Source organism: Triplophysa dalaica, chromosome 9 (assembly GCF_015846415.1).
Source record: "Triplophysa dalaica isolate WHDGS20190420 chromosome 9, ASM1584641v1, whole genome shotgun sequence".
NCBI lineage: Eukaryota > Metazoa > Chordata > Actinopteri > Cypriniformes > Nemacheilidae > Triplophysa > Triplophysa dalaica.
The window spans coordinates 12,787,783-12,813,573 of NC_079550.1; the positions used below are offsets into that span (position 1 = coordinate 12,787,783).

Here is a 25,791-nt window from a genome sequence, read left to right on the forward strand (position 1 = left end):
TGAATAATTTTGTTTAGACAGAGACTGTTTTTATTCAAAGGCGATATTTATTATAATGATAGTGCTCAAAGGTAGCAAGGGCCAGTACTAATAGTACAATATCCTTGCTCAAGCATTCCTTTTGCAAACATGAACTGAATACTTATTAAAACAGCAACAAAATGTGTTATTCAATGCAATGATACACAAATATGCATAAGCCTGCCGAGAAAATTGTTGTCTCTGATGTATTCCTTCATATGTCTTTTTCATATGGGGGCAGGCAAAGATAAAGTAAGAGGGGTCTATTATGCGATGGCAATTAAATTAGCAGCTTTCCACTTTTCCACGAAAGGTGTGAAGGCATGAATATCGAAGCAATTTTTGTTTCCTTGGTTACAAGGGAGTCATTCTCAAAGGCCAGCAAACAAACAAATTAACACATTAAATGTGTTACATTTCCTCGATTATGAAAGAAAAAGAATGAATGTTCATTTCTGTTGCCAAATTTATGCATGCAATGTGGTCTAAAAGTCTCATGTGATTTTTTTTACGAATTTGATGTGAACTGAAATGGAAAAGTTGCATTAGTATTCAAATTTGATAGTATTTGATATGCTTTGAGCAATCACTTCGGCTGATACACATACATTTCATACGGTTAAATGGAATGCGATGATTCACGTTACATCAGGATCAAAGCAGTTCTTCATTCAAATATTTCTAAATCCAAAACCTTTTTTTGAAATCCCATATTTCAAACTCTTTTAAGTGTTATAAAGACCCTGCTCTGAGTTTTAATGCTACAGTCAGCGGGTAACAAACAAGATTGTTGTTTTCACAGCTGCCAGTCAAACAGCTTGTCCCTCCGAGATGGAGGACCTAAATTTAACATCACTTCCCTACGAATCCAACAATCAAATAGAAAATGCACTGAATCGCTTGCTCACAAGGGGATATTAAACATGACTGAGGTTCATTGTTGTCAATGAAGAGAGGCGGCACCAAAAATCAGGAAAAGAATGAACTGTCGTTTAAAAATCACAGCTGCTGAGACACAGAGCTGTAAAATCTTCTTCCGGTGGTCTCTGGCCTTCTGGCAGCGGTATTAAAATACACCCACCGAAGGAGATACAAACAGCTGTCTGTCTCTCTCTCTCTGTATTCAGTTAGTCGCACAGCCATGTTTGCTCTAATTCACCATTGTAATAGCTTGCAGTATGCAGAAATTGAATTAGAAATGTATCAGTGGAACTCCCAGGAAGGGAGAAATGTCAGGCAGCCGAACGTTACCTGCCCCGCTATACTCCCTTCTGTAATCGCTCAAGCTGAGTGTGGTCTGCATGCTAATGTGTGTGATCTGATGCGATAGAGAAACGGAGACGTACTGAATCATGCTGTAATCCGGTTCTCACTCAATTCATTGTCCTCAAGATCATCCATGAAGGAGACTCATGTCCAAGTATCGACTCTTATAGTCATTAATGTGATCACATGATCCTGTGATGCTACACTAAGACAATTATTACATGCCAACCCATGCATTTGTAAGTGTTATCCAAACAGGGGCTGCCTGGACTTTGCTAACAAACCAAACCATCTTGCGGTCATATGTAGTTGATCAGCAAAATAAAAGCATCACTTGTAACATTACTTCGATCTTTTGACCACCTGCTATCCTAGCTTGTCCTTTTTTAGTACTGTGTATAGACTTCTTCCTTTTCTCCCAGAATTCCTTCCATCCCAACAGTTCAGAAAGCAACACCTGTTTTGCTACAGTGCACACACAATCCTTATTAAACCAGGGAGGGAGGATTATAAACCAATGTGAAATTACGCTCCGTTCCACTGCTAAGACTGATGCTCAGCTTGTGTGCAGGGAAGTGAGAAACAAAGATACTATTCTTGGTTCTTACATCCTGCTCCTCCTCTAATATTTCAGCACAAACTCCACTCAAAGGTCAGTTAATAAGGAAAGATAGTTTTCTGCGAGTGATATAAAAAGATCAGATTAATAACAATTTGAAGCTGTTGAGGGTCTGTGGGTGAGTTCTTTGAAACATATTTGTTCTAAAACTGGAATTATTTGCTTATAAGAACTAAAAGTATTTTGCCTATAATTTTAAACATGGGGTTTTTGTTTTGTGTTAAAGTACTTCTTACACCGTGTCTACACCGGACGCGACATGACAACCTGCTTGTTCTTGATGGGTTTGTAATGCCATGCTGCATCCTGTGTGGACAGAATACACAATTTTAATGTGTTCTAATGCATTTCTAATATCTTTTGTCGTGTTGCTGTCGTGTTCGTCCAATGTAGACACGGTGTTCAAGGAACAAATTACCCAAAAATGAAACTTCTGTCATCATTTTCTTACCCTCGAGTTGTTCCAAATCTCAAAATATCTATTTTTCAAATTTTGTTCCATATCTAATTTTCTTTTTTTGATGAACACAAAGAAAGATATTTGGAAAAATGCTTGTAACCAAACAGTTCCTGGCCACCATTGACAAGAACTGTTTGGTTACAAGCATTCTTCCAAATATCTTTCTCTGTGTTCTTCACAACAATGACATTTACATAGATTTGGATCAACTCAATGGTGAGTAAATGATGACAGATTTTTCATTTTTTGGTGAACTTTCCCTTTATTATATAGAGAGTAATCCAATTTTAGGTCTTTTACCCCTAAAAGTGTCAAAAGATGGCACTGCACTTTCCAAACATTGATCTGTTCGAGCAAACAGTTTGCAGGAAGCCTGTTTGAAAAACAATAGTTATTTTTTCCAATTCCACACCGTTGTGGCAGAAATTACACACTTCAGCTTTCAGCAAATAGTGCACACAAATATGATAAGAGGTATATATATATGTTTTTTGTAACAACAGCACACAGGCTTGAGAATGAATATACCCTTATGTTGTTCCAAATATGTATGCTATTATTACTTTAATGGGACATGATGTGGCAATTTTTAAGAATATGCACACCAGTATCACAACTGCAGCCAATAAGGACCATGTCTGGCAAAACCAAATCTCTCTTTTCACAAAAACAAGTCTCTGTAAAAGTGGTCCATAGAGATACATAAATAGGATTGACTTGTATTTTGTGTATGGATTGACTGGTTCTTGCCATGAATATTGCCTGAGATGCTGAAATTGCGTTAAGAATGAAGATAACAAAATAACCGATACATATTTACAGAATGGTATTCTGTCATATAAAAGTAATATGAGGTCAGCTTTATTAGGATAAACTAATATGTTAACTGGATGACCATTGTGACTGAATCAACAGATTTCAACTTGAGCAAAAAATGATAACAATAATTTTTAGGTGACCTGTTCCTATTAAACACATTGCCTAAAGTCCTCGCTCACCAGAAGTTGTGATTGTTTGTCCTTCCATAAATCAACGCATTTCTGAGTAAATGGAATTTTAAATGAGAAAAATAGTACCCGTGGCTTTTGTCTTTTTATCTGTGATTTGATTGGGTGTATAAAACAGCCGTTGCATCTTGAAATGGAACTGGGAGCAGACTGACAGTTAAGGGGAGGGGTTAAAGGATGCTCCGCCCAAGCCGTCTAACATACCTCAGATGAATTGTCATTATAGGAAGGAAGTGCATTTTCAGATTTTAACTGAAGATTATGAGGCCAAATGATTTTTAAACAGAGAATGACCAACATTTATAAACTATTTATAATATAACACTGCAAAATATCATGTTAAATAGGCATTTTAACTTTTAATTCCCTTCAGAATTTAAGTGGAAACATTGTTTTTATCTAAGTAATAAAACTAAATAAATACAGGGTGTCTTGGGATGTTTACATCTCGCTTTTTGTCTGTACTTAATAACTGTTGGTCTTTCTCTTGCCTTTTGACAGTGTGCCAGATCATGTCTAAAGGGGTGGTGGCGGTCCTGGGTCCCTCTGCCAGCCCGGCTTCCAACTCGATCATCAGTAATATCTGTGGAGAGAAAGAGGTGGGTGCTGCCATTGGCTCTCCTTTAGTCATGAATTCTCAGACCATATTACTGAATAATCATTTATATCATTAGTGTAATGACTAGTGTGGTCCATGACATACTTCAAAAACGATCCCTTACCACAGATGAACACGCTGACCATTCAGTCCGTTAACCTGTGACTACAATTGTAGCTGTGATTAATAAGTACATGAATGACTATTGACATATCACGGTTGGTAACGGCACTGTTCAGACGTCACATTAATCTACTATCTTTTGTTCTTCCTCAAACAGAAAGAATGAGACTATCGTTCTTTGTAAATTACTTCAGAAAGTATTAAATAACATTTACAATCACCGACCAAGCTTCGCGGTATTCTAGTATTCCCGTATTGACACTGTTTCAGGAGCCGTCTGAATTACAATGTTAAGAATGATCGCCCATGCATGTACGCAAACATGATGACTGTGCAATAGATGTTGCTCTGCAAATACAGTCTATTAGACCTGACGCGCTCTATTATGATGTTAATATTAATCAACAGCACTATTAACAAGTAAAATAAAAACATCCACTGTTCTCGTCTGCTTTAACAAAAGATAACATCTAATACATTATAATGCATCTTATAATATTCTAGTGTAGACTAAAAATATTTTTTTTGTAGTTCATTTTATGTATATTATACAGGATATATTTTGTATATAGTATTATATGTTTTTATTTTATTATCAAATTACTTATACGATAAGTGTTCGCGTTCCACGCTGTAATATCTATGTGCTTCATCTCTCCAGAGCAACAGTCAGATGAATGTATTGCTGTTACATGAGTTATGAATAATGTACCTTAAAAACAAGTTTACACTGTGTACTCCACTAAGCAGTGGTTTTGAATGTCTTCATAATTCATAATCCGTTCGCCTTCTAAAGCGAACAACAAGCATAAATATTCGTAGTCACACCTTATAAATGACTTTTTAGGTCACCGAAGAGGCCTCGTATAATGAAAGTTTAAACGTTTACATCGGCTATAATACATCACAATGAATATTTATAACGCTGACATTTGATTTGTTTTCATGAGCTCTTATTTGTCTTGTCACGGAGCGAGGCTGTAATGGTCAGGATTTGTGCTGGAGAGGGCTGTTGGTTGGTTTGAAATGATGGAAAAGGTGAGAGGGTTTTTTTACTCTGAGAAGAGGGATGGCTAGGTAGATGCATTAATGGCTGTTGCTGACTGTCCTTTGGGAAAGGTCACTGTGCGCCTGTTATTGTTTTTTTTTTATATACTGTATATTTTGAAATAATAGGGACTTGTCTGTCTAATGGATTGCTGGTGGTGATGGTGGTGGGGTCTAGTATGCTTATGGTGGCATGTGGGTCGGTTTCTAAAAGAGAGCAAAACAGAAAAGAGTTTAAAAATGATTCTCTTCACAATTCAAAAAAGTAAAATGTTTTAATGTTCTGGTTGCGCAGTGTCATTTTACATTTCTTTTCTTTTTTGGTTAAATGACCTTTTCATCTGTATGCATAAAAATGCTGACCAAATAAAAAAAATGCTTGCCATGTGTGTATCTGTGCTTGTGCGTCGTGTTCTGACTAAATAAAACTTAAAAGCTTGCATGTTTGCGTTGGTATATCGTGAACTTGGGAGGCCTGTGAGGTTGAATTGTCTGTATCATACAAATTTCTGTACACAGCTGGTTTTTAGTTGACAGTTCGGCCTGACGTAAATACAGAAAGATAGCTCATGACAGCAAGAGCGCTGGAAAGAAGCTGTGCTCATTTCATTATCATGAGTGCTCAAAATACTCTTTCACTCGTGTAATGTAATGGAGAGATGGAGTTTCCCATCTGGCCAGAAGGAAAGAAAGATTTGCTCGGAGGGTCTGGCGTATATAAACTTTATCTCATTACAGCCTGATGTATGTTTGTTCACAGCATGTCACAATTCCTCCTTGCTTGCTCTATGCAACATCAAGTGCCACTAAAAATAGATCACGTTTACAGTCCAATCGCTTTTGTTTACTGTATTTCAAATATAAAAACTACCTTAGGAAGCTGGTGTTGATGTTGACAGTAGTCTGTGTTTTTTGAAGGACATGTCGCCTTGATTCTTGGTTAGCTGCTTACGGTAATTAAAATCAATATTTAGTTCAGTCACTACAGGAAAAATATCTTGTTCTGTAGGACGGAAGGCATTCCTCTTTGTCTAAGTTCTCAATTCTTTGTTAACACAAAGGGTGTGTTCGTAGTACAGAGAGTCTGACAGATGATGGAGGGAGGAACCTGTGGGGTATTCTTGGAGCAGGACTGTGCTTGAGGCTGAGGCCTTTGAACCTGAATGACAAAAGGCTTTATGTAAAAGAGAAAGAAAAGTGAGAGAGGCCAGCCCAGAACTGAGACAACAGAGTCTAACTTTCTGCGGCGCCTGAGACCTGAATACATTAATATGAAAATATTGTATCAGAGATGCCAGTCATGTGCTGATATTCAAATCACCTTTTTTACTCCTCTGGGCTGCTCTGTGCCATAGTGGGGATGTTTATTTTTGATTAATATTATTTATTGTGTAGTGTGGTGGTACATTTTAGACATTCTGAATGTGAAATGATACACAATGGGGTCCGTATTGAAATGCTTATATTCAATTCCTGAAGTACTGTAATAGTTAATCCAAAAATGAGAGTTCTGTCAACATCTACTTTTACATTCACTTTATTTCAAACCTGTATGACTTTCTTTCTCCTGCAGACCACAAAAGAAGATATTTTGAAGAAATCTGGTAACCAAACAACAGCGGTGGCCATTCATTTCTGTGTAGACACAAAACCATTCACTGGGCATTTGTTTCCAACAATCACCAGAATATCTTTTGTGATCTGCAGAACAAAGAAAGGCATACAGGTTTGAGGAAATTTTGACAGAATTTTCATTTTGGGTGAACTACCCTTAAATATGCAGAAAGTTGTAAGAAACAAAAAAGATATTGAAGTATGATCTAAAATGAATGAGATACTGTAGATTTAAGATTCTGCACATATCGAATGCAAATAAACTACAGTATATCATTGTTGTTAAAAATCATTAACATTGATTTGATTGATTGAATTTAACTTTTCCCTCTGATTATTCTGACAATGTTAACCAAATTGGAAAATGACAAAACAGAAGCATTTTCACTAGTGGTCTCGGACATTTGAACACCGCTGTGTAATGAAATGATGATGTGCGGCCATCTCGGTTAGCTGAAGTCTCTCAGGTTATCACTGATGTGTGTATTAAATTAAGATTACTCCACTTGGTTAAGCATGAATAATGAAATCTGACCAGCAGGCCACATCAGGGAGGAACACAGAAGCGCTGGTGAAAGATTAACCCATTGAACCAAACTGCTGACCTGTAGTTATTTGTAGGTGACTTTTTTGGTGTGCTATTTCAGGCCAGACTTTTGCTGCATCCCAATTCGCCTTATTAAATGCCCTTAAAGTATGCACTGCTTTTGTTATGGACAAGTTTATATATTTTGATGCTTAGCAAAACAGTATGTACGAACTGGGACATACTAACGCGAAATGGAAGTTGTCGTTGTTGCCTAGACGAGACTGTGATGCATAACTGTCACAAAGATCAAAATACATGTCTTCCATGCATTAAGGTATTTATTCATTCATTATTTCATATGTAATGTTGACTGTATGCTTACATTCATAATTTTGCGAAATATGTTTAATTTAATTTCATTAATGCAGTGTAGCGTCACTAAACTCCTCTCGCTTAGAGCTGGGGGCATTACCAGCCGTTAAGTGTCCATGGATTCACAATTTGAGTTTTCACCGGAAACAGTAGACCATTGTGGTACTTTGAGAATACTCATTTCAGCATACTTTGATTTGGGACATACTAATTATATTTTAGAATTCTATTTAGGATGGATAGTATGCGAATTGAAACGCATCTTTTGCTCCAGACTGACCATTGTGAGTGACTGAACAGCTCTTCCCTATGTGATTAGATTCAAGATTCTTTATTGGCATGATTTAAAAGCACTGAAACATTAAATATATATTAATACGTGTTGAAAAAAACTAATAAAGAAATTTGTACAAAATAGAATCCTGTCATTTTGTGCATTTCATGATGTTTGGGTTATTTCCCGGTCGTAGTTCTGTTCCATTGGTTGTACTTCTTTCATGGTAAGACTTGAAGTGATTATCCTTTCTCTTAACCGTTCCATATGCACATATTCAATCTTTTGCGGTAAGATTGGGGAATCGTCAGCGTTGTGATTTGTGCCAGTATCTTGCCCTTAACATGATTTGTACGCAGCATTGTCAGCCGCTCGAGTAAGCAAGCATCTGCTAAGAATGTAAATGTATGTAGATGTAATTCACCCAAATATGCCATTGCTCCAGGATTGCAGAAGTTTCTGTCTGGTGAACCGACAGAAGGAGGGTGAGAGTTCAGGCCTGGTGATTAAGCTATGAAAACTATACTGGGCTGGATAAGACTCTTAATGGCAGACTACTTTAGACCTCATTGCCTTAAATGATTTATAAATGTAGCGCTGCTGATCCCTCTGCATTGAGTGCTTTAGAAACCATAATGTTGACAAAACAGCTTAACCCTGTTTTCTGGTCTGTTGGATGTTTTTAAAAAGGATTCTGGTGCCAAGCTGGAAGACTGGTTTCAGTAGCTGGTTACCAGGACCTGCAGACCAACTTAGACAGGTTTACGCTGTTTTAATTTTATCAGGACCATTGCACTATGGACAGATGAGCACAATCAGAAGAACAGACTAGAACAAGAAGCCCTCTAAAAGAACGTCCCTCAAGGGCAGGTAATTTCAGAAGATGGGACCCTTTTGCCGAAGTGGATGATGGTGTTGCGGTAAGACCACTACAGCACTTCAGCCAACGTGCAAACAAAACACAGGTGCTGCCTCCTTATCCGCCTGATGATAATTAGGCTCGCACAGCTGTTGACGGCACCTCTGGTCACCTCTCTTTTGCTGTGCAATTGATCTGTCACGCCGCAAGAACGACGAGGTACACCTACACTCCCGAATTTACACCGACGGCCATTAAGCGCTTCTCTTTATTCCACGCTGAACAGATTTGTTTCAGCACAGAACCGCTCAAGCCCCTGCAGGCTTGATGGAGCCTTTCAAATTCAATTCGTCCTTTTGTTTTTAATATGATGGATGTGCTAAAAACGTTGGACCAGTTTTCCATTGTGCCTTTGTTCTGTGGTCATCCACGGTGCAGCGTCGGCTCTTTGTGGAGGTGTCAATGGATCAGGTTTTTACACCCCAGCTGAGCCCTCCGGCACTACAGAGAGAAATTATTCATGGGTTTCATCCAGTTTGCAAACAAATCCCTGGGCAAGCAAGGGCATGGTTTTCAATAATGAGTGGGGCGTTTTGCGGATGTAACAGTTGTCTTGAAAAAAGTGTCTTGTTGTATTTGAAATGGATCATATTGGAGTATATTGTATAAATATTTTATATTTTTGAGGTTTTTTGTTTGTAAATTCAAGGCCATAATTGTACAATATTGTATAAAGAACTTATCAAAACTTTTCACTGCATTGCTAACTGAAACAAAACTTTGTGTATTTTTATTGTTTTGTAAATGTCTCAATGTTTATAAACATCATAAAATATTGCAGAACATGCTACTGCTTAAAAAGAAATGGGAAATGCTATATTAATATTGGGCTCTAACTATTCTTCGATAGACCAATTATAACATTGTTCTATAATTAAATATTTAATATAAAATTAATATTATAAGATAACAATAGATTTGATATATTTAAAATATTTAATAATATAATTTTACATAAATTTTAGATATTTAATCAAATATATTGCAAAAATGAACATATTAATGAAACTGCAAAAAAAATTGGTCAAAGTTCAGTCTGATATCTGTGGATTTTTAAAGTAGTCCGCTAACCTAGCTTGTTTTTGCTTTTTAGTCATTTTATGGTATTATTTAAAAACCTTGTATATATTAATCTGTTAATATGATGATCATCTTTGCTTATTTAACAAAAAAACGTATTATAAAATTGTAAAACGGCTCTTTATGTAATGAAGTGCATACAAAAGACTTAAACTCTGCTCTGCTCTGCTCAAAGCTCTGATTGTTTAATATTGTTCTTTGCAAGTTTTTTTTATCTGTTTGAAATAGTTTTTACTTTATACATGTTTAATTATACTAAGTTACTTTCAAGTTAAAATGTAATGTTTTTTTTTTAGATTAAGGGTCATAGAGGACAACCCTTTTCAACATAGTTTTAGTATTACTGGTGAATACCGTAACATTACTATATCGTAATAAAATATTATTAATCATGAAGTGGAAATTGAATGCAGTCACAGGTCTATTCCTGATGAACAGGATTTTGTAAAAGCATGCCAAATATAGTCTGTTGTCTGGAGGGTAAAAGCATACATTGCTGCTCAGCATTTCAGTTTTTGACAATGCTCTCCCTTGAGTAGTCATGGATTGATTTGTTGCTTTACATACATCATACGTTTGTTTACAATAGATGAATGCACAAGCAGAGAAAAGAGGTTGTGACACACCTGCGGATCTGCTCTGTTAGGTGTTGTTTTAAATTCAAAATCACCACTTGTACAATTCAATACTGCTTCACCTCTACACCTGCATGGTCCCTTACCCTCGTAGTGCCGTCAAAATGCGACCCGCAGCTTTAAAACGTTTGATTCTTTCACATGAAATCTATGTTCTCAGTAACCAGCTGCGAGGCTTGGGTCCCTGAAATCGAGAATGTTTTTTTTTTTCAGCGTGCTGATCGATGAGATTGTGGTCAATGCTGAGCTTCCTCCCAAGGTCTCAATGGTATTTTCTCATTTCTCTCCCCACCAAAGACGTCGACTGCACTCGTGTAGCCTCTATAACATGATTACTCCACTTAGCGCTTGAGTGTGTGTGTTTTTCCCCAAGCAGCTGACTTCCCATGCTCCATTGCACCACATTAGAGAGGTGTGCGATGTCACAATCATTCACAATGCCCCTCCAGCCATTCTGCCTTCCCCATATGGCTGATCTCCATGTCTTTGAGCGATGGCACTGATTTCTGCCTGCGACCGCCCCCTCCAACCTGCACGAGCCGCTGCGGGCGACCTAGCGTGGCTATGTTGTTTGCTACTGATCTCGAGCATGACAAGAAACAAATACGGCGGACTTTACCATACGACAGGGTGTCCATCTGTAACGTTTGACACCATGGCCCAGGTAAAAGTTCTGTGATCTTTTATTAAACATGAGTTTTGTTCCTCTGGCACGTAAGGGAACAGATGTAAGATCTCATTATACTTACCTTGCCATATGGAATTAAATCCCCAGAGTTCCCTCCTGAGATCGTCCAACCTCCTGAATGTGCTTTTGTTCCTGTGTAAAGGTAGAATGGAGTTGGACAGTTTTACTGGGAGCGTGAAGAACAGTTAAACAAAGTGTAACAATAAAACTAGTGAATGGACGTAAATTTAGTACTGTATAGAAACAGCCATATTGGAATATCCAGTTTAAGATGGTACTTGTGTTTAGCATCCTGGTCCAAGCTGGTTATTGATTGGTCAGCTGGCCAGCCTGCATGTTTCAAAAACCATCATGTCCTGTTTAGACTGGTATGACCAGCTGGTAGCGTTTTGTTGGTCTTCCAAGATGTTATTCAAGCTTGGACCAGCTTGAAACCAGCCGCCAGACTCCCACACACTTCTCTGTATAGTTCATAAAGGGATTGTTTATCCTTAAAATAAAATGATGTCATCATGTATTCTCTCTCAAAACCTTATGAAGCAATTTTGAGAAATTTCTCTGAGTTTTGACCATATAATGGAAGTCACTGGGTTCAATGTTGTTTGGTTACCAACGTTCTTCAAAATGTTCTTTTGTTTTTGGCATAAGAAAGAGTGTTTGAGATGGAATTCGAGTTTGCAAATGGCTTTAGTATAGATTTTCCCGCAGGGTCTGAATAATTTTAAGGTTAGGTGAGAAAACAATATTTGTGCAAAGTTATATTCCTAAAAGCAATACATTTCTCTGATAGGGTCAAATGAATTGTTTCAATCAGCCAGAAGAAATTTATGGAACTTTTATGATGGTGCAACATTCAGATAACAGCTTTCGTTATGTAGAGCAGTGGTTCTCAAACTGGGGGCCCCAAGATGGATTCGGGGGGGGCATATGTAGCATTTTATGAAATATAGAAATGTACTATAAATTTTATGCAATGAAACGTCAGAAACATAAGACCACCAACCAAAATTATTGATTTTGAAAGTTTAAGATTATAGATTTTTATTTGGGTGGCCGCAAAGTGATGCACTCTACGCAACAGGGGCCTTACAAGAAAACGTTTGGGAACCTTTGATGTAGAACAGGTATAGCGTAATTTCTCCAATAGAGCCAAAACTTCACATTAACAAGTATGATTGTATGATTTAAGTGAAGTTTTTCAGTAAAGACCTCAATCTACTAAACCAAGCCAATTAAAACAATTGCCCTTAAATTTAACCTTCCCATTATACTGCCAGAAATACAGCTGCAGTGTTGCATGGCTTCCTGCCTGACTTCAGTCAGTTATTTTGGCCTGTACAGGACCCTCATTAAAAGCCTGTCAGCGGTGCATCTGTAGCCCTGACAGCCACTCTGTCAACCCGCAGGAGCAGACAGCACATGGACAGGCAGAAATTACCCTCGTACACTACAGCCCCTCTGGCCCCCAATTCCAATGCTCCAGCCCAGATTGGCTCCACTAGGGCAGAGCTCTATTTACACCTTGGAAATGGATCTGATGCATATGTAACATGCTGTAACCAGAAGACAAATAGCCAGTCGGACAACTTTGTGTTATGGTCAATTTCCTGTCAATCCATCACATTTACTTTGCACTAAATTGCAGCATTCAGTTAGAAATCAAATCAGTGAGTCTTCAGCCGAACGCTTCTTTACAAATTCTGTAAATAATGACAAGCAGCTGATTTGTTTTCTTAAATACATCCTACTACAGAAGACATTAGAGTCGGATGGAGTCGGTCTTCATTTATACTTCTTGTGTGAGGCAGAAGCTCATTAAACCTCTCGGATGTTTACTACTTTGTTTTTTCAGAAGCCCCACTTAAAACTCAGTTTCAGCCAGTAATTACTTTAAAGAATAATTGTTTACTCTCTTCCACAAGAATAAGAATGTGACTTTTGTTGAATTAACTTGTTAGCAGGTGCACCATGCCCATGTAGAAGCATGAACTGATTTTTTTGATAATTTAAACTCATCCAAAAACGTTTCACTTAAAAATAATTTACATAAAACAACATGATTATTGGAGCTAAAATATGTGTTTTGGGAAAAATCAAATAAATTGACATTCTCACAGTTTGCACCTTCTGGTGCTCATACGCTTGAAATTGAAAATCTTTATCCCCATAGCATTGTGCTCTGTATTATAAAACTAGTTAAGCTTGTCTTTTTTGCTTTGGATTGTCACGTTTTATTAAATTTTTGTTTGGTTCATTTAAAAAACATACATTAGGTTGATATTTGAACCTAGGTCCGCTTCGAGGTTCTTTGGTCATGTCTTGTTTGGTAAATCAGGTCTACCATCCAAAAAAACACAGTTAAGAAAAGTTTCCTTTCTAGGTTCTTAGTACAATGTAAATTCATGTTCTATTTCCATTGATGTTTGCACTGATTCAAATCTCAAGGGAAGCACGTGGTCAGTAGCTTTGTGAGCCACAATTGCTCAACCGTTTGGACGGATGAGTTGTTGTCTGAAAGCTGGCTTTGGGAATACAGAAAAGGATCTTCCCAGCTGCGGGAAGGTCAGATACACGTGCGTGTCTCAACGCTGCAGCCTTCCTATTACCCGGATCTATGCGATCCTCCATTTCGAAGAATCCCAGTCGGCCTCTGAGCGTCTCTGAGCCACTGTACCCCATCTATCCAGGCTGGCGGGGTCTCCATTACGTCCTGATGGAAAGCGATGGAAAAGCAATTGGGAATACAGGGCCGTGCGAGTGCGATGCGTGGTCCGGTGCAGACAGGCAATCTGTTGTGATGAAGAGGCCCTTTGGCCAGCTTGCCTCCGTCCTCTAGGATCCCCTTCAAGCCCTGCTGAGCACCCACCCATTCCCCCCAAATCCAGATTCACCTCCACTTCAAGACATATCAAATAAGAGAGCAGCCAACAGTGGGGTGTCCAGGTGTGGGGGGACACATGCGATTTGGGATCTGTTTGATACAAGTGTATTATTATTTCTGTTTAGAAGCATTCTGCTTCCTTTAACCAGAGGTCACAGGTCATTCACATGTCCTCTGTGTGGATTAACATTTTCCTCGCCCTTTATTGGGTCAGTGGCTTAAGATCATCAACAGCTGACTTACAGGTATGGTTCACCCAAAATAAAAAATTCTGTCATCATTTACTCGCATATCTAAACACATTTGCCATACACAAGATATTAGGAAGAATGTCAGTAATCAAATGTCAGATCTTATTCCCCTATTGACTTCCATATATTTATTCTCCCTACTATGGAAGTAAGGGGGATTGGATATCTGTTTGGATACTGACATTCTTCAAAATACCTTGCTTTGTTTTCAGCAGAACAAAGACATGTATACAGGTTTGGAACAACCTTAGGGTGAGAAAATGATGACAGAATTTTCATTTTTGAGTGAACTATCCCTCTAAGTAGTAAAATTGAACAATTTATCTATTTTCTTGGTAATACTTTCCCAAAAACGTTTCCTTATGTTAGTTAATTGTGCATTGTTAACAAATACATCTCCAACAAATACCTTTTCAGGCAAGAGACGGAATAATTGTTTTCATATTCCAACCCATTATGAGAATTCTAAAAAATAAAAACTGTCCTTGTAATAAAGTCTAGGTTTTATTGTTCATAACATGCCTTCTCAGAGGGGGTTTGAAATTATTCAAAGAGTTTATATTAGTTTTAGGCGTTAAGTCTAATTAGTCTGATGAGAACGTGATGATTCTGTCGCTCTGCCACTCGAGATCACAGTGCGAAACACAAAACTCCCTCCTGCAATATTCTTGGGTTCTGATTTAATCTGCTGTTTCCGTACAGGTGCCGTATGTAAAAGTGGCTCCAGAGGACATACTGAAGGTACAGTTTCCACGCTTTACTACGCTGGACCTCAGGCCCACCAACACAGACGTCAGCATGGCTGTAGCTGGACTCCTAACGTTCTTCAACAGCAGCACGTCGTGTCTCATTTGTGCTCAGGCCGATTGTGAGTATTGAACCTCGCTGCTGTTAAAGGGATAGTTCACCCAAAAATGAAAACTCTGTCATAAATAACTCACTCTCTAGTTGCTCCAAACCTGAAAGATATTTGCAAGAATGTAAGCAACCGACAGTTCAGAGGCACTATTGTCTACCATAGTAAGAAAAAGTATTGTGCAATCTTTAAAGAAAATTTGGAATGGTCTGTTAATTTTACCATGGCTGTAGGCCTGTATACGAAGGGCATGGTCAGTTTTGCACGTCATATCAGTTTCTATATTAAATTAAATGTTGTTCACCAGATTCATGAGAGTAAAAAACTCTAAAATTCATGTTATGCTCCAGTCATTCTTGAAAAACACATGAAGGACTGCCTGCATCTGTCAAGCAGCAGATGTTCTCATATATATATTATTACAGCTGCTTTCTTTCTGTATACTGAGAACATTTACATAAAACTACATGTGCATGTGCTTTTCCACTCTGTAAACAGCAATAGATTCAGGGCAGACTGAACCAAATTCCCTTACTCCATGTTCACGATCCACTAATTGTTTAGAAATAACAGCTTTTTAAACTTTATATCTCATCATTTTGACAGTGACATTCATTTCTTTTAATATTCCATTATCCTGTACTGCACAGTTAGATCATTCCTAAGATGATGTTCATCCTTTTCTTTCCATCTGTGTCCTTCAGGCATTCATCATTTGCACCATCCTATTCATTCACCATCAAACACCCCCCACCGTCAATGTCATCCCTATCTGCTGAGACAGAGATGTCCATGGAAATGAATGGATCAAGGTTGAGTTGTGTTCTCTGTTGAAAGAAACGTTGGTTGACGGACGTCCCTGCAAAGTCTCCTTATTAGACGTGTTGAGTTCAACCTGCCAGCTGATTAAAGTTTAGAATTCCACCATCTCAGAGCGAGGATGCAGCAATTACCCGGAGATTCCAAACAAAGTCACATTTGCCCTTCAGAGAGTGGGTACCTTTCTCCATAATCAGCTTAAGCCCTTGAAGCAGAACAGCTATAATTCCCACTAAGACGTCACAGAGGGTTTTGGAGGGATGGTGAACTACCTATATGGGTTTACCAACCGGGTCAAAAGTGCATTAAACCAATAAGAAAGTTTCACATTGATGATTGTTTAATGTTCATCAAATTAATTTAGCGAAATGTTGATAAGTAATGAAAGGAGTCAGGTTATTGCATATATAATGAAGATGATTCGAAGACAATAAACTGTATACTGGATCATTTTCATATCATCTAAAGGGGTCATATGGAGCGAATACGGGATATCATTTATCATTGGTGTGTTATAAGTTGCCAATCACAGCACACCTCACTTTTCAGAGCCATGAGATTGTTCAAAATCTGCCAGTTCAGAGAGGCAGGGCAAAGAGGAGATACAAACATGCACGGTATGTGGAAATACAGCGTTTTTTAACCTTAAATCGTGTATAAACATTGCATTTCATTTAAAACAAACGATGATATTTGTTTAAGCCGTGTCGCATGACCCCTTTCTGTTAACTGTCGGAGCCCTTTTTGAGCCTACAGATGAAAATGCATGTTGGAACTAAAATGGCGGTAACTCATGAATTCTATGGAATACAGACTTACGGTTGGTCTCGTTTGAAAAAAGAAAAGTAGCTGATTATTGAAAAAAAAAATCACACACACACACAAAAATTTTGGGAATGTTGTTAGGTTTATTTTAAAAAATAAATAAAGTCTTCTTTACTTAAAAAAATACATTAAAAAAATACGGGTCGCAAAAGGATAACAAACAATCTAGGCACACTCTTTTAAAAAAAAAAAAAAATTACTCTCCCAACATAAATTAATAAAAAAACACCAAAGAAATCTGTATTCTAGAGTCTTAGACCTTTCCAATGATATATAGTTTGTCATGATTCGATTAGAAATTACATGCACAATATTAACGCAAACTTAGGTGTCCCGTATACGGAACAAGCCATTCACTGGCCCTCAGTCTTCAATCTATTTTCATGGAAATCAAGTCTGTTAGTGTGTCTGAGGCAGAGTACAAGACACACGTCTTTTTTCATTGCATCTCACTGTTGACCAATGCGTAATGCCTGAGAAACCAGGCTAAAACATTTTTAATTGATGTTTGATCTTGGTCAGACAGCTAAAAGCAGATGGTGTTTGAGAGCTTGGCTTTTAGTACACTATGAAGTCCATTGAATGGTAACCATTTCCCGATCACGGTAACCCTAGAGTACTCACATGCTTTGCCTTTGTATCTCTAGCGTGAAAGCTCAACGTTCTATGAGAGAAATCAATGTAAACGGCAAAAGGAGAGTTATTTTTCAGCCTCTGATGCTTCCCATTTTTTTTAAGCAACAATGTCACAAACTTAAAATATGTTGTGACAGAAAACTGCCAGATAGTCCCTCAGGAATAAAGCTAAATTTATAGCTAACTGTTGGAAATGAGACGCTAAGAAATTAGCTGCAAAAATCATTTTTTCTCAGTATTTCTTTCAGTTCTTTCATTTTCTCAGTATTTTTGTTTGTGCAGTAAAAACTTCTGCAGACACAAAGGTAGTGTAATTTGCTTGAAGCAAACCTGCATACATTAGTGTTCATTAGTGCACTTACTCATTGACTTATTCATATTTTTTCCTTTTTAGAAAAATATTAAGCTCATCAAAAATGTATAACACAAAGGGAACTATGTGGATTATGTTTCCATAAATAAATAAAAACGTGTCATAATCACATTCCCACAATAGTTCCCATCTATTCTGTGCTTTTTCTGACTATTGTTTTCACATGACTGACATTATTTTGTCAAAGACATCCATCTCAAAGTAACTTTTTATTATATTACAGTTATTAGTTTATAATGAAAAAAGTTTGTCCGTCTATAAAATTTATTTTATACTTTTACACACATTCAGATGAAAACTTTTTAAAGGCAATGACAAACATTTCATTCAAGTGTCCAAAAACGTTTGACAGTTATAGTGTCCATCCATCCATCCATCCATTTTCTACCACTTATCCGGGGCCGGGTCGCGGGGGCAGCAGTCTAAGCAGGGATGCCCAGACTTCCCTCTCCCTAGACACTTCCTCCAGCTCTTCCGGGGGGACACCGAGGCGTTCCCAGGCCAGCCGGGAGACATAGTCCCTCCAGCGTGTCCTAGGTCTTCCCCGGGGTCTCCTCCCGGTGGGACATGCCCGGACCCCCTGGAAGGCGTCCAGGGGGCATCCGGAAAAGATGCCCGAGCCACCTCAGCTGGCCCCTCTCGATGTGGAGGAGCAGCGAATCTACTCTGAGCTCCTCACGAGTGACGGAGCTTCTCACCCTATCTCTAAGGGATCGCCCAGCCACCCTGTGGAGAAAGCTCATTTCGGCCACCTGTATCCGGGATCTTGTCCTTTCGGTCATTATAGTGTATGAAATGTAAACTTTTCAGAGAATAGCCTATATCTTGAATCAAGCTTATTTTTTGCACACATTAAATCCTTCTAATTAGTACAGCTCATTATGTTTTGTTTGACTTATTTGCCAGTGAAGTAAGAAAAACTTAATTCAAGATACAGTATACTGCTAAAATTCTGAATTTTTTTTTCCCCAATTTTGCTTCTCTTATTTACCTAGTTTTGCATATGTTTACTTACGGTATGAAGACTTGCAAAATGCAAAAGCCTTAAGTGCTGTCTGACATTTTTCTTCTAAGTTCTTATTTTTATCAGCAACTGATGTTTATTTGATTTTTTATTAAAGGCTATTTCACTTTTGGCAAAGAGTGTATTCGTTGCCATTAAAGTGAAATCACTAAACCTAAACATGTTTCAGAAGGAACTTTTAAATGGCACTTAATGCTTTTGCATTTGTCATTATATAAGAAAAGTTACATTTTTCGTTGACAAGTTTGCTGTGTACCTCAAACTTTGTAACTTGTGTAAAAGAGGCATTGTTTTGCTTGTCCGATCTCATTGGACAGTAATGTTTCATAGACATATAATAAAAAGGGACCCAAGCCATATGGACCTGGACATCATATACATAAAAACAGAGGGCTCTTTAGATTTTTGCCAATAAGGAACCATCCAGATTACCCTAGCAACCTCTTGGCAACATGCTAGCACCCACCCTATCATTACAGAAAGACTTGCAAGCACCACTTCAGTTATCTTCTGAAAATGTTATTATGTTAATAAGATGGCTAGGCCTGAATTTTTGCATAAAGTTAATCAAAATTGGTAGTGATGGAGGACCGTTTTACAATCGTTCTCAATAAACCAGTATGTAAAATACTGTATGCTAATTAATAATCTGTTTGACAAAAATGTTTGCAAAGGCGAGAGGAAGTAATTTGATGATAATTTCATGCTCGAACAGCTGCCATCGGTAATGCTTGTAATGAAAAATAATATTTGTTGCGGCATAGGTTCACATTCACGCCGTTGCCCCCGTAGTGGTGGTTGTGTTTGTAGACCTGGAACAAATGTGTACGCACCACTGACTGCTGTAACTGCTCATCTCAATGATAGTACTGGAGATCTGCCTTTTCATTGTGAAAGTCACTTTCTGCTTTAGGGTTTTAGTGAAAGCGCAAAGAGCCGTTGACGCAATCTTTCAATGCGATGTGTCCTTCTATACATTTCTGTAGAAAACAGAGTGACCCTCCTGTTCACCTGCGCCTCTGTTTTTACTTGTCGTTTTCTGTTAGTTTATTTCTCTCTCACGTCCTCTCTCGCAGGATGTGCGGCTCTCATTAATCACTTAGTGCACTGACAGCTTAATAGAGCATTGCCCGTTCATGAATGCTTCACAGGCCTGACCAGTTGTGATGACACCATACCAAAGGACAGTTATGCATTCAGCTAACCTACATTACTGAGAGACAGGCGGCCATGGCATGTAGGTGTAATGAGGTTGTAGTTATTGTATGAGTGAAGTTTCACTGTTTGTAAGACTTATTTTCTCAGTTTTTTTCTGTTAAAATGTGTAACCATCTTGAAAACAAGATATTTGGCTTGGCAAGACATTTTTTAAGAAAAAACTCAGAGATTGACTGTACAGTGGATTTAAATTAAGTTTAAATAGCACTGTTACAACTTACAAACTACATCCACCATATTGCCTCGCACATGGACTCATCCGGCCATATTGATTGTTCCCGCTCACCCAAATGCTAATGACTTTCACCTGCAACTCACCAAACCGACACTATATGTTCTCCCTTTACCCAGTGTTTTTATGTCTGGTCTAGTTGTAAATTTTGTTATACTAGTTCCATACCCCTTGTTCCGTGGATGTTGTTTACCAGTTGGATTATTGTATTTTGTCCCGTGGATGTTTGTGGATTGTTTTGTTTTTCCCTTGGATGTTTCCCTGTTTTTGGATTTCCCTATTTTGTTCCTGAGTTCACCATTTTGAATTATTAAACCTTTCATGAGTACACTAGTGCCATTGTCTATTATCACATAGAAGATAAATGCCGTATTACTAGGAAATTGTTGGAGTTCAATTGTAAAAGGAAAGACATATCGTATACAGTACTGTGCATAAGTCTTCGGCACATTATTACTTTCACCCCAAAATGTTTTAAACCCAGTTATTTATATATTTTGCTGTAGTGTGTCAGTGAGAAATATCAATGTACATTTCCAAACATTCCTTTTGCCATATTTGTATCCAGTGAGATTTTTTCATAATGAGTATGACTACTGCCGGAGATCAGGTCTCACCATCATCGAATCTGTCTATTATTACACGAATATAGAGAAAAAATTGAGACGGACTAAACCCAGAAAGACTGTGGTAATGTCTCCAAGATGCTTAAAGAAACCTATTACAAAAGCGGATTTAAACACCAAATCTCGATTTCATTAAGATAATAGAAGTGAGTTGATGAATAAAATGTATGTCAATCCCCACTTTATAGAATTTTTGAAGTGCCTTAATCTAGTCACAGTACTGCATCTTTGTAGGTAGATTTTTTCAAAGGTCTTTGAGACATGCCACAGTTCTTTTGGATTTAGTCACTGGATTATTACAAATAATGGCAAAAGGAATGTTTGGAAAGTGTAAAATGATATTCCTACTGACACATTACACCAAAGGAGTAACTTAAAGCCATTTCCGGGGTAAAAATACTAATGTCGGGTAGTCAGACCTCCACACTGAACGTCTGGGAATGTGGGCCACTTTCATTGGTCAAGGCCCGCCCAAGAGGCCATATGACTCACAGGTAAAGTAATAATAATTTTTATTACCTTAATAAAGCACTTTTCTGGAAGGGGAGAATCTCCTCAACCACCACCAATGTACAGCATCCACCTGGATGATCAACGGCAGCCATATTGCGCCAGAACGCCCACCACACACCATCTTATTGGTGGAAAGGCAACAACATTGTTTATGAGTAAATGCCATGAACCTCGCAATTTTTTCTGAATTAAGCATTTAGTCGATTGTGATGATGTCTCAATGCAACCAATGTAAAAGCTTACTTCTTCAACCAGACAGCTTTCTGTTGTTTACATGCAGACCAATAAAGAATGAGACATGCATTTCTCCCGGAAATCTGGGAAACTTCAACCAGATGATGACTTTGAACAAGCTGATGTGTTTCCAGAAAAGTATGCCTTATGCATCAGACGTTCAGCCAATGGTCTGTTTCTGTGACTAGCCAAAGACTTGCATGTTTCATGTTTGGGTATACTGATGTTTTGAAACTGTGTATAGCTACAGTGTACAGTACAGACAGACAGATAATATGCAGTCTGTTCTTTAGTTTTGCATTTTCCTATATTCTTAGGATGAGGGACTATGATTCCCATCTGGCTTCACAGGACGGACTTCAGAGCTATACCAAGGTGCAGTAAGATCTCATTATAGAACAACGTTAGCCGACCTATACAAGCCAGTCTAAAGACCCAGAAGATCAGCCAGCCTCTATGTTCTTCAAGATTTACCCAAATTATTTTCAACGGGGTCAGACAGGCTACAATGGCTTTGAAGTTTGTCCTCTTAAACTCAAAGTACTCAAGGTTTTAATTGAAAGGAACCAAGCGTTGGTACCCAGATTGAACACGGCGAAGAAAATACACGCACATCAAAGAGGTTTCCCACCTGTCACGATCGCCGTGCCCATCCGCTAGGAACAAAAACATTCTACTACTTGTTTGCCTGACATTCTTCTCACAGCTTTGAAGAGATCCGTAATTAAAGATGATTAAATGAGAGACTTCAATGTACGTCCCACAGAGATGATAACCGAAACGTGGCTTGAAGTAGGATGACATAATTCTTTTCAAGAAGACTGGAAAATGTGATGATAAAATAAAGATGGAACTGCGAAATCAAACACGAGATCCCTGAAGTCAGAGAGAAGATCGTCTCTCTAGAAAAGGGCACTTGATATGAACCAGGACATTTGGAAAGTCTCCGGTTGTGTTTATATCTGAAGTTCTCAGCTTTCCGAGGGAAGACATTAATTTAATTTGATAAGGAGTGTAATGGGATTCTGACGTGCGTTGTTGGAGGAGGAAGACAATAGCTTTTTTCTCCGGCTCAGCTTTGTCTCTTTTTTCGGTTTAATGAGAAGATGGGAGCTGAGAAAGAACCCTTTGGCCCCTGGGCAGATTGTACTGAAATTCATTTCAGCAGTAACTGATATAAATGGTTAATAAAGCTCCTCATTTTTTCTTTTTGGAAGTTTAACAAGACAACCAGACATTAGTGTTTTTGGACCTCAGACCTTTTCTTTCAAAGCTAAGGACAATGAAAATAATAACAAAAGACTATTTTGGTGAGCGTTGCTTGAATTCAGACTTTTTCAGGCTGTGGTATTTTACAGATCTGAGTGCTATTCATGAAATTTTAATCAGCGGGTGCCACAGATGTTTATAAAATTGTTTACATACTGTAGTTCTGGCAAATTCATCCCGGCAGTGCAGAGTGCATGTGTGCATATTTGTGCCATTTCGTTCTACAAATAGTCCTCTGTTCTGTTTGCACAGTTCTCTATGGTACTTGTGTATTTTGTGCTGTAGTATAAATCTGTGCTGTGTGTGGTTTAAAGATAAATGAGTTTGGTGCTTTGTAAAAGCCCAGTGGAAAGTGATAGGCTGTTAGCTGATTAAATGAATGGAGTGAATAAGAGCTGAGCCTTCGTCAGAGTCTGTGTGAGGCCAGCAGCTTTGTGCTATTCTCTTGTCAATGCTATAGGCCCTTTCCCTTAAGAACATACACACTGTGCTAACTAAACCCCAACTCCCCTTCATCTTCTTTGTTACCTTCCATCCGTTCTCAAATATTGCCCACAGTTGGCCCATTCCGCTTAACTTAAAATCTGTGGCTCATAGCAGAGATTCAGTTGAGCTCCAGCAAGGGCTGATGAAAACTTAATAGAGATGGGTTTTGTCATTTATACAGTATTTCAGTCTATTTTACTTGCAAGGCATGAAATCTTATCGGCATGCATTCACTAGGAATCAAACTCATACTTACCTTAAGAAAAATTCAGGTTTCTTCTGTAATATGTACGGTGGCCGCTGGGTGTCACTGCGCTGCAACAGAAGAAAACACATGCAAACACAAAAAAACACAAGCAAATTCAGAAAGCATTCGCGTTAGTTTGACGACACATGCCCTGCAAATACTCGCAACACAAGCAAACACAGAAACGCGCTGCAAATTCTCGCAACACAAACAAACACAGATACGCGCTGCAAACTGCACACACGACAACGGAAGTGTTTCCGGGGGACCGCAAAAACTGATGCACCTGATTGGGACGCGCTTCACTTTGACTATTCAAATTCGTTAGTGGAGTTGTCAGCCACATTGAAGGTAGTTGCTTTATAACTTTATTTTAACTTTCTTAACGTACGTAACGTAGGATATTATTAGCCTGTCGATTTGAACAGTTTAACAAAAACTATGAGACGTAGTAATTGCTCGACTTACTTAAACAAGTGTCACGTTAAAAACATTTAATGGTTTAATGATTAATGATTAAAAATGTATTGTAGTCGACATAGTCAGTGTGGCTGACAACTCCACTAACGAATTTGAACAGTCAAAATGAAGCGCATGAAGTGCATCAGTTTTTGCGGTCCCCCGGAAACACTTCCGTTGTCGTGTGTGCAGTTTGCAGCGCGTTTCTGTGTTTGTTTGTGTTGCGAGAATTTGCAGCGCGTTTCTGTGTTTGTTTGTGTTGCGAAAATTTGCAGCGCGTTTCTGTGTTTGCTTGTGTTGCGAGTATTTGCAGGGCATGTGTCGTCAAACTAACGCGAATGCTTTCTGAATTTGCTTGTGTTTTTTTTGTTTGCATGTGTTTTCTTCTGTTGCAGCGCATTGACACCCAGCGGCCACGGTAAATATGACACTTAGAAAGTGAAAATTCTGTCATCATTATTTTAAACACGTGTCATTTCTGAAAAACACAAAAGAAGATATTTGGATAAATGTTGGTAACCAAAAACTGTTGGTCTCCATTGACTTTTATTGTATTGACAGAAAACCAAAGCAAGTCAATGGGGACCAATGGCTTTCTGTTACCAACATTTTTGTAAATATATTCAGATTGATTCTCATTTGCATAAGCAGTTTTACCAAAAATATCATAAACTGTATGGTTATTATAGATCTCCACGGATGACACAAACACCGCTGGTTCAGCACCGGTCCAGAAGAACCTCCTTTTTCAACCAATAGAATATTTATTATCAATTAAAAAAATATTAAAAAAAATATATGTAAGATTGAAAGAAATTCTAATAAACAAATAAATAAAAAACTAACAACAGAAGTGCTTCTTGACCAATATTGATATCTTGCAAACTGATCCATAGTGAGACAGTAGTAATTTTGTGGTTACTATGGTTTTACTACAGTAAAAAAACTATAGTTACTGTAGTTAATCCATGGCTATTTTCTTTAAGGTTGTCATTGATATCACTGCCCTCAATCCTGTCAGCATCTGTGTAAGATAGCAATAGCACAGATACGTCTGCAAGATGTCTGTTAAAGATCTATAAAACATCTGGGGTGTAAAAATATCTGATAACATCTTAGAGCAGTTTTACATACATTCTAAATTAAAAGCATCTTACAGACATCTTCGAGATGTCTATATGACCTCTGAAAGGAAACGTCTTAGAGACATATGGCAGACGTAAATGCAGACATCAAATAGACGGCTTCGAGATGTACTGTATGTGTACTATCAGGGATAGTACAGCACAGAGTTTATGGCAGTGCACTAAATGTGAAATTGCTTGTAGTGTGCAGGGAGCAAAACATTAAAACTGAATGCTTATGGTCAATCAAATATATGCCGAGTAACACGGCAGGAATTGAAAATGACAGCTGTGACCAATGACAACGGTTATGTGTGAAGTCAGCAGCTAAAGCCTTTTACATTTAAAGAGTCGGATCAAAATGAATTGATGGCACATTTAGCTATAATAAACAACTGCTGTGTTGAGTATTATGGGAGTCACAAGCAAGATTAAACACATAGGTGATTATGATTTAGCAAATTCA

General features: G+C 38.1%; 1 protein-coding gene across 3 annotated transcripts in view; it reads left to right on the forward strand.

Annotated features, from left to right (window-relative positions):
* Positions 1–25,791, forward strand: part of grik4 (glutamate receptor, ionotropic, kainate 4) — a 275,509-nt gene that overhangs the window by 172,310 nt on the left and 77,408 nt on the right. Inside the window, exons 5-6 of one of the 3 annotated variants that reach the window (XM_056756694.1) lie at positions 3,875–3,972; positions 15,087–15,252. In XM_056756694.1, the coding sequence (XP_056612672.1) occupies positions 3,875–3,972; positions 15,087–15,252 (264 nt within the window). Of the gene's footprint in view, positions 1–3,874; positions 3,973–15,086; positions 15,253–24,081; positions 24,094–24,122; positions 24,620–25,791 lie in introns of those variants that run through there. The other 2 variants (XM_056756693.1, XM_056756692.1) reach the window with 2 other exon arrangements.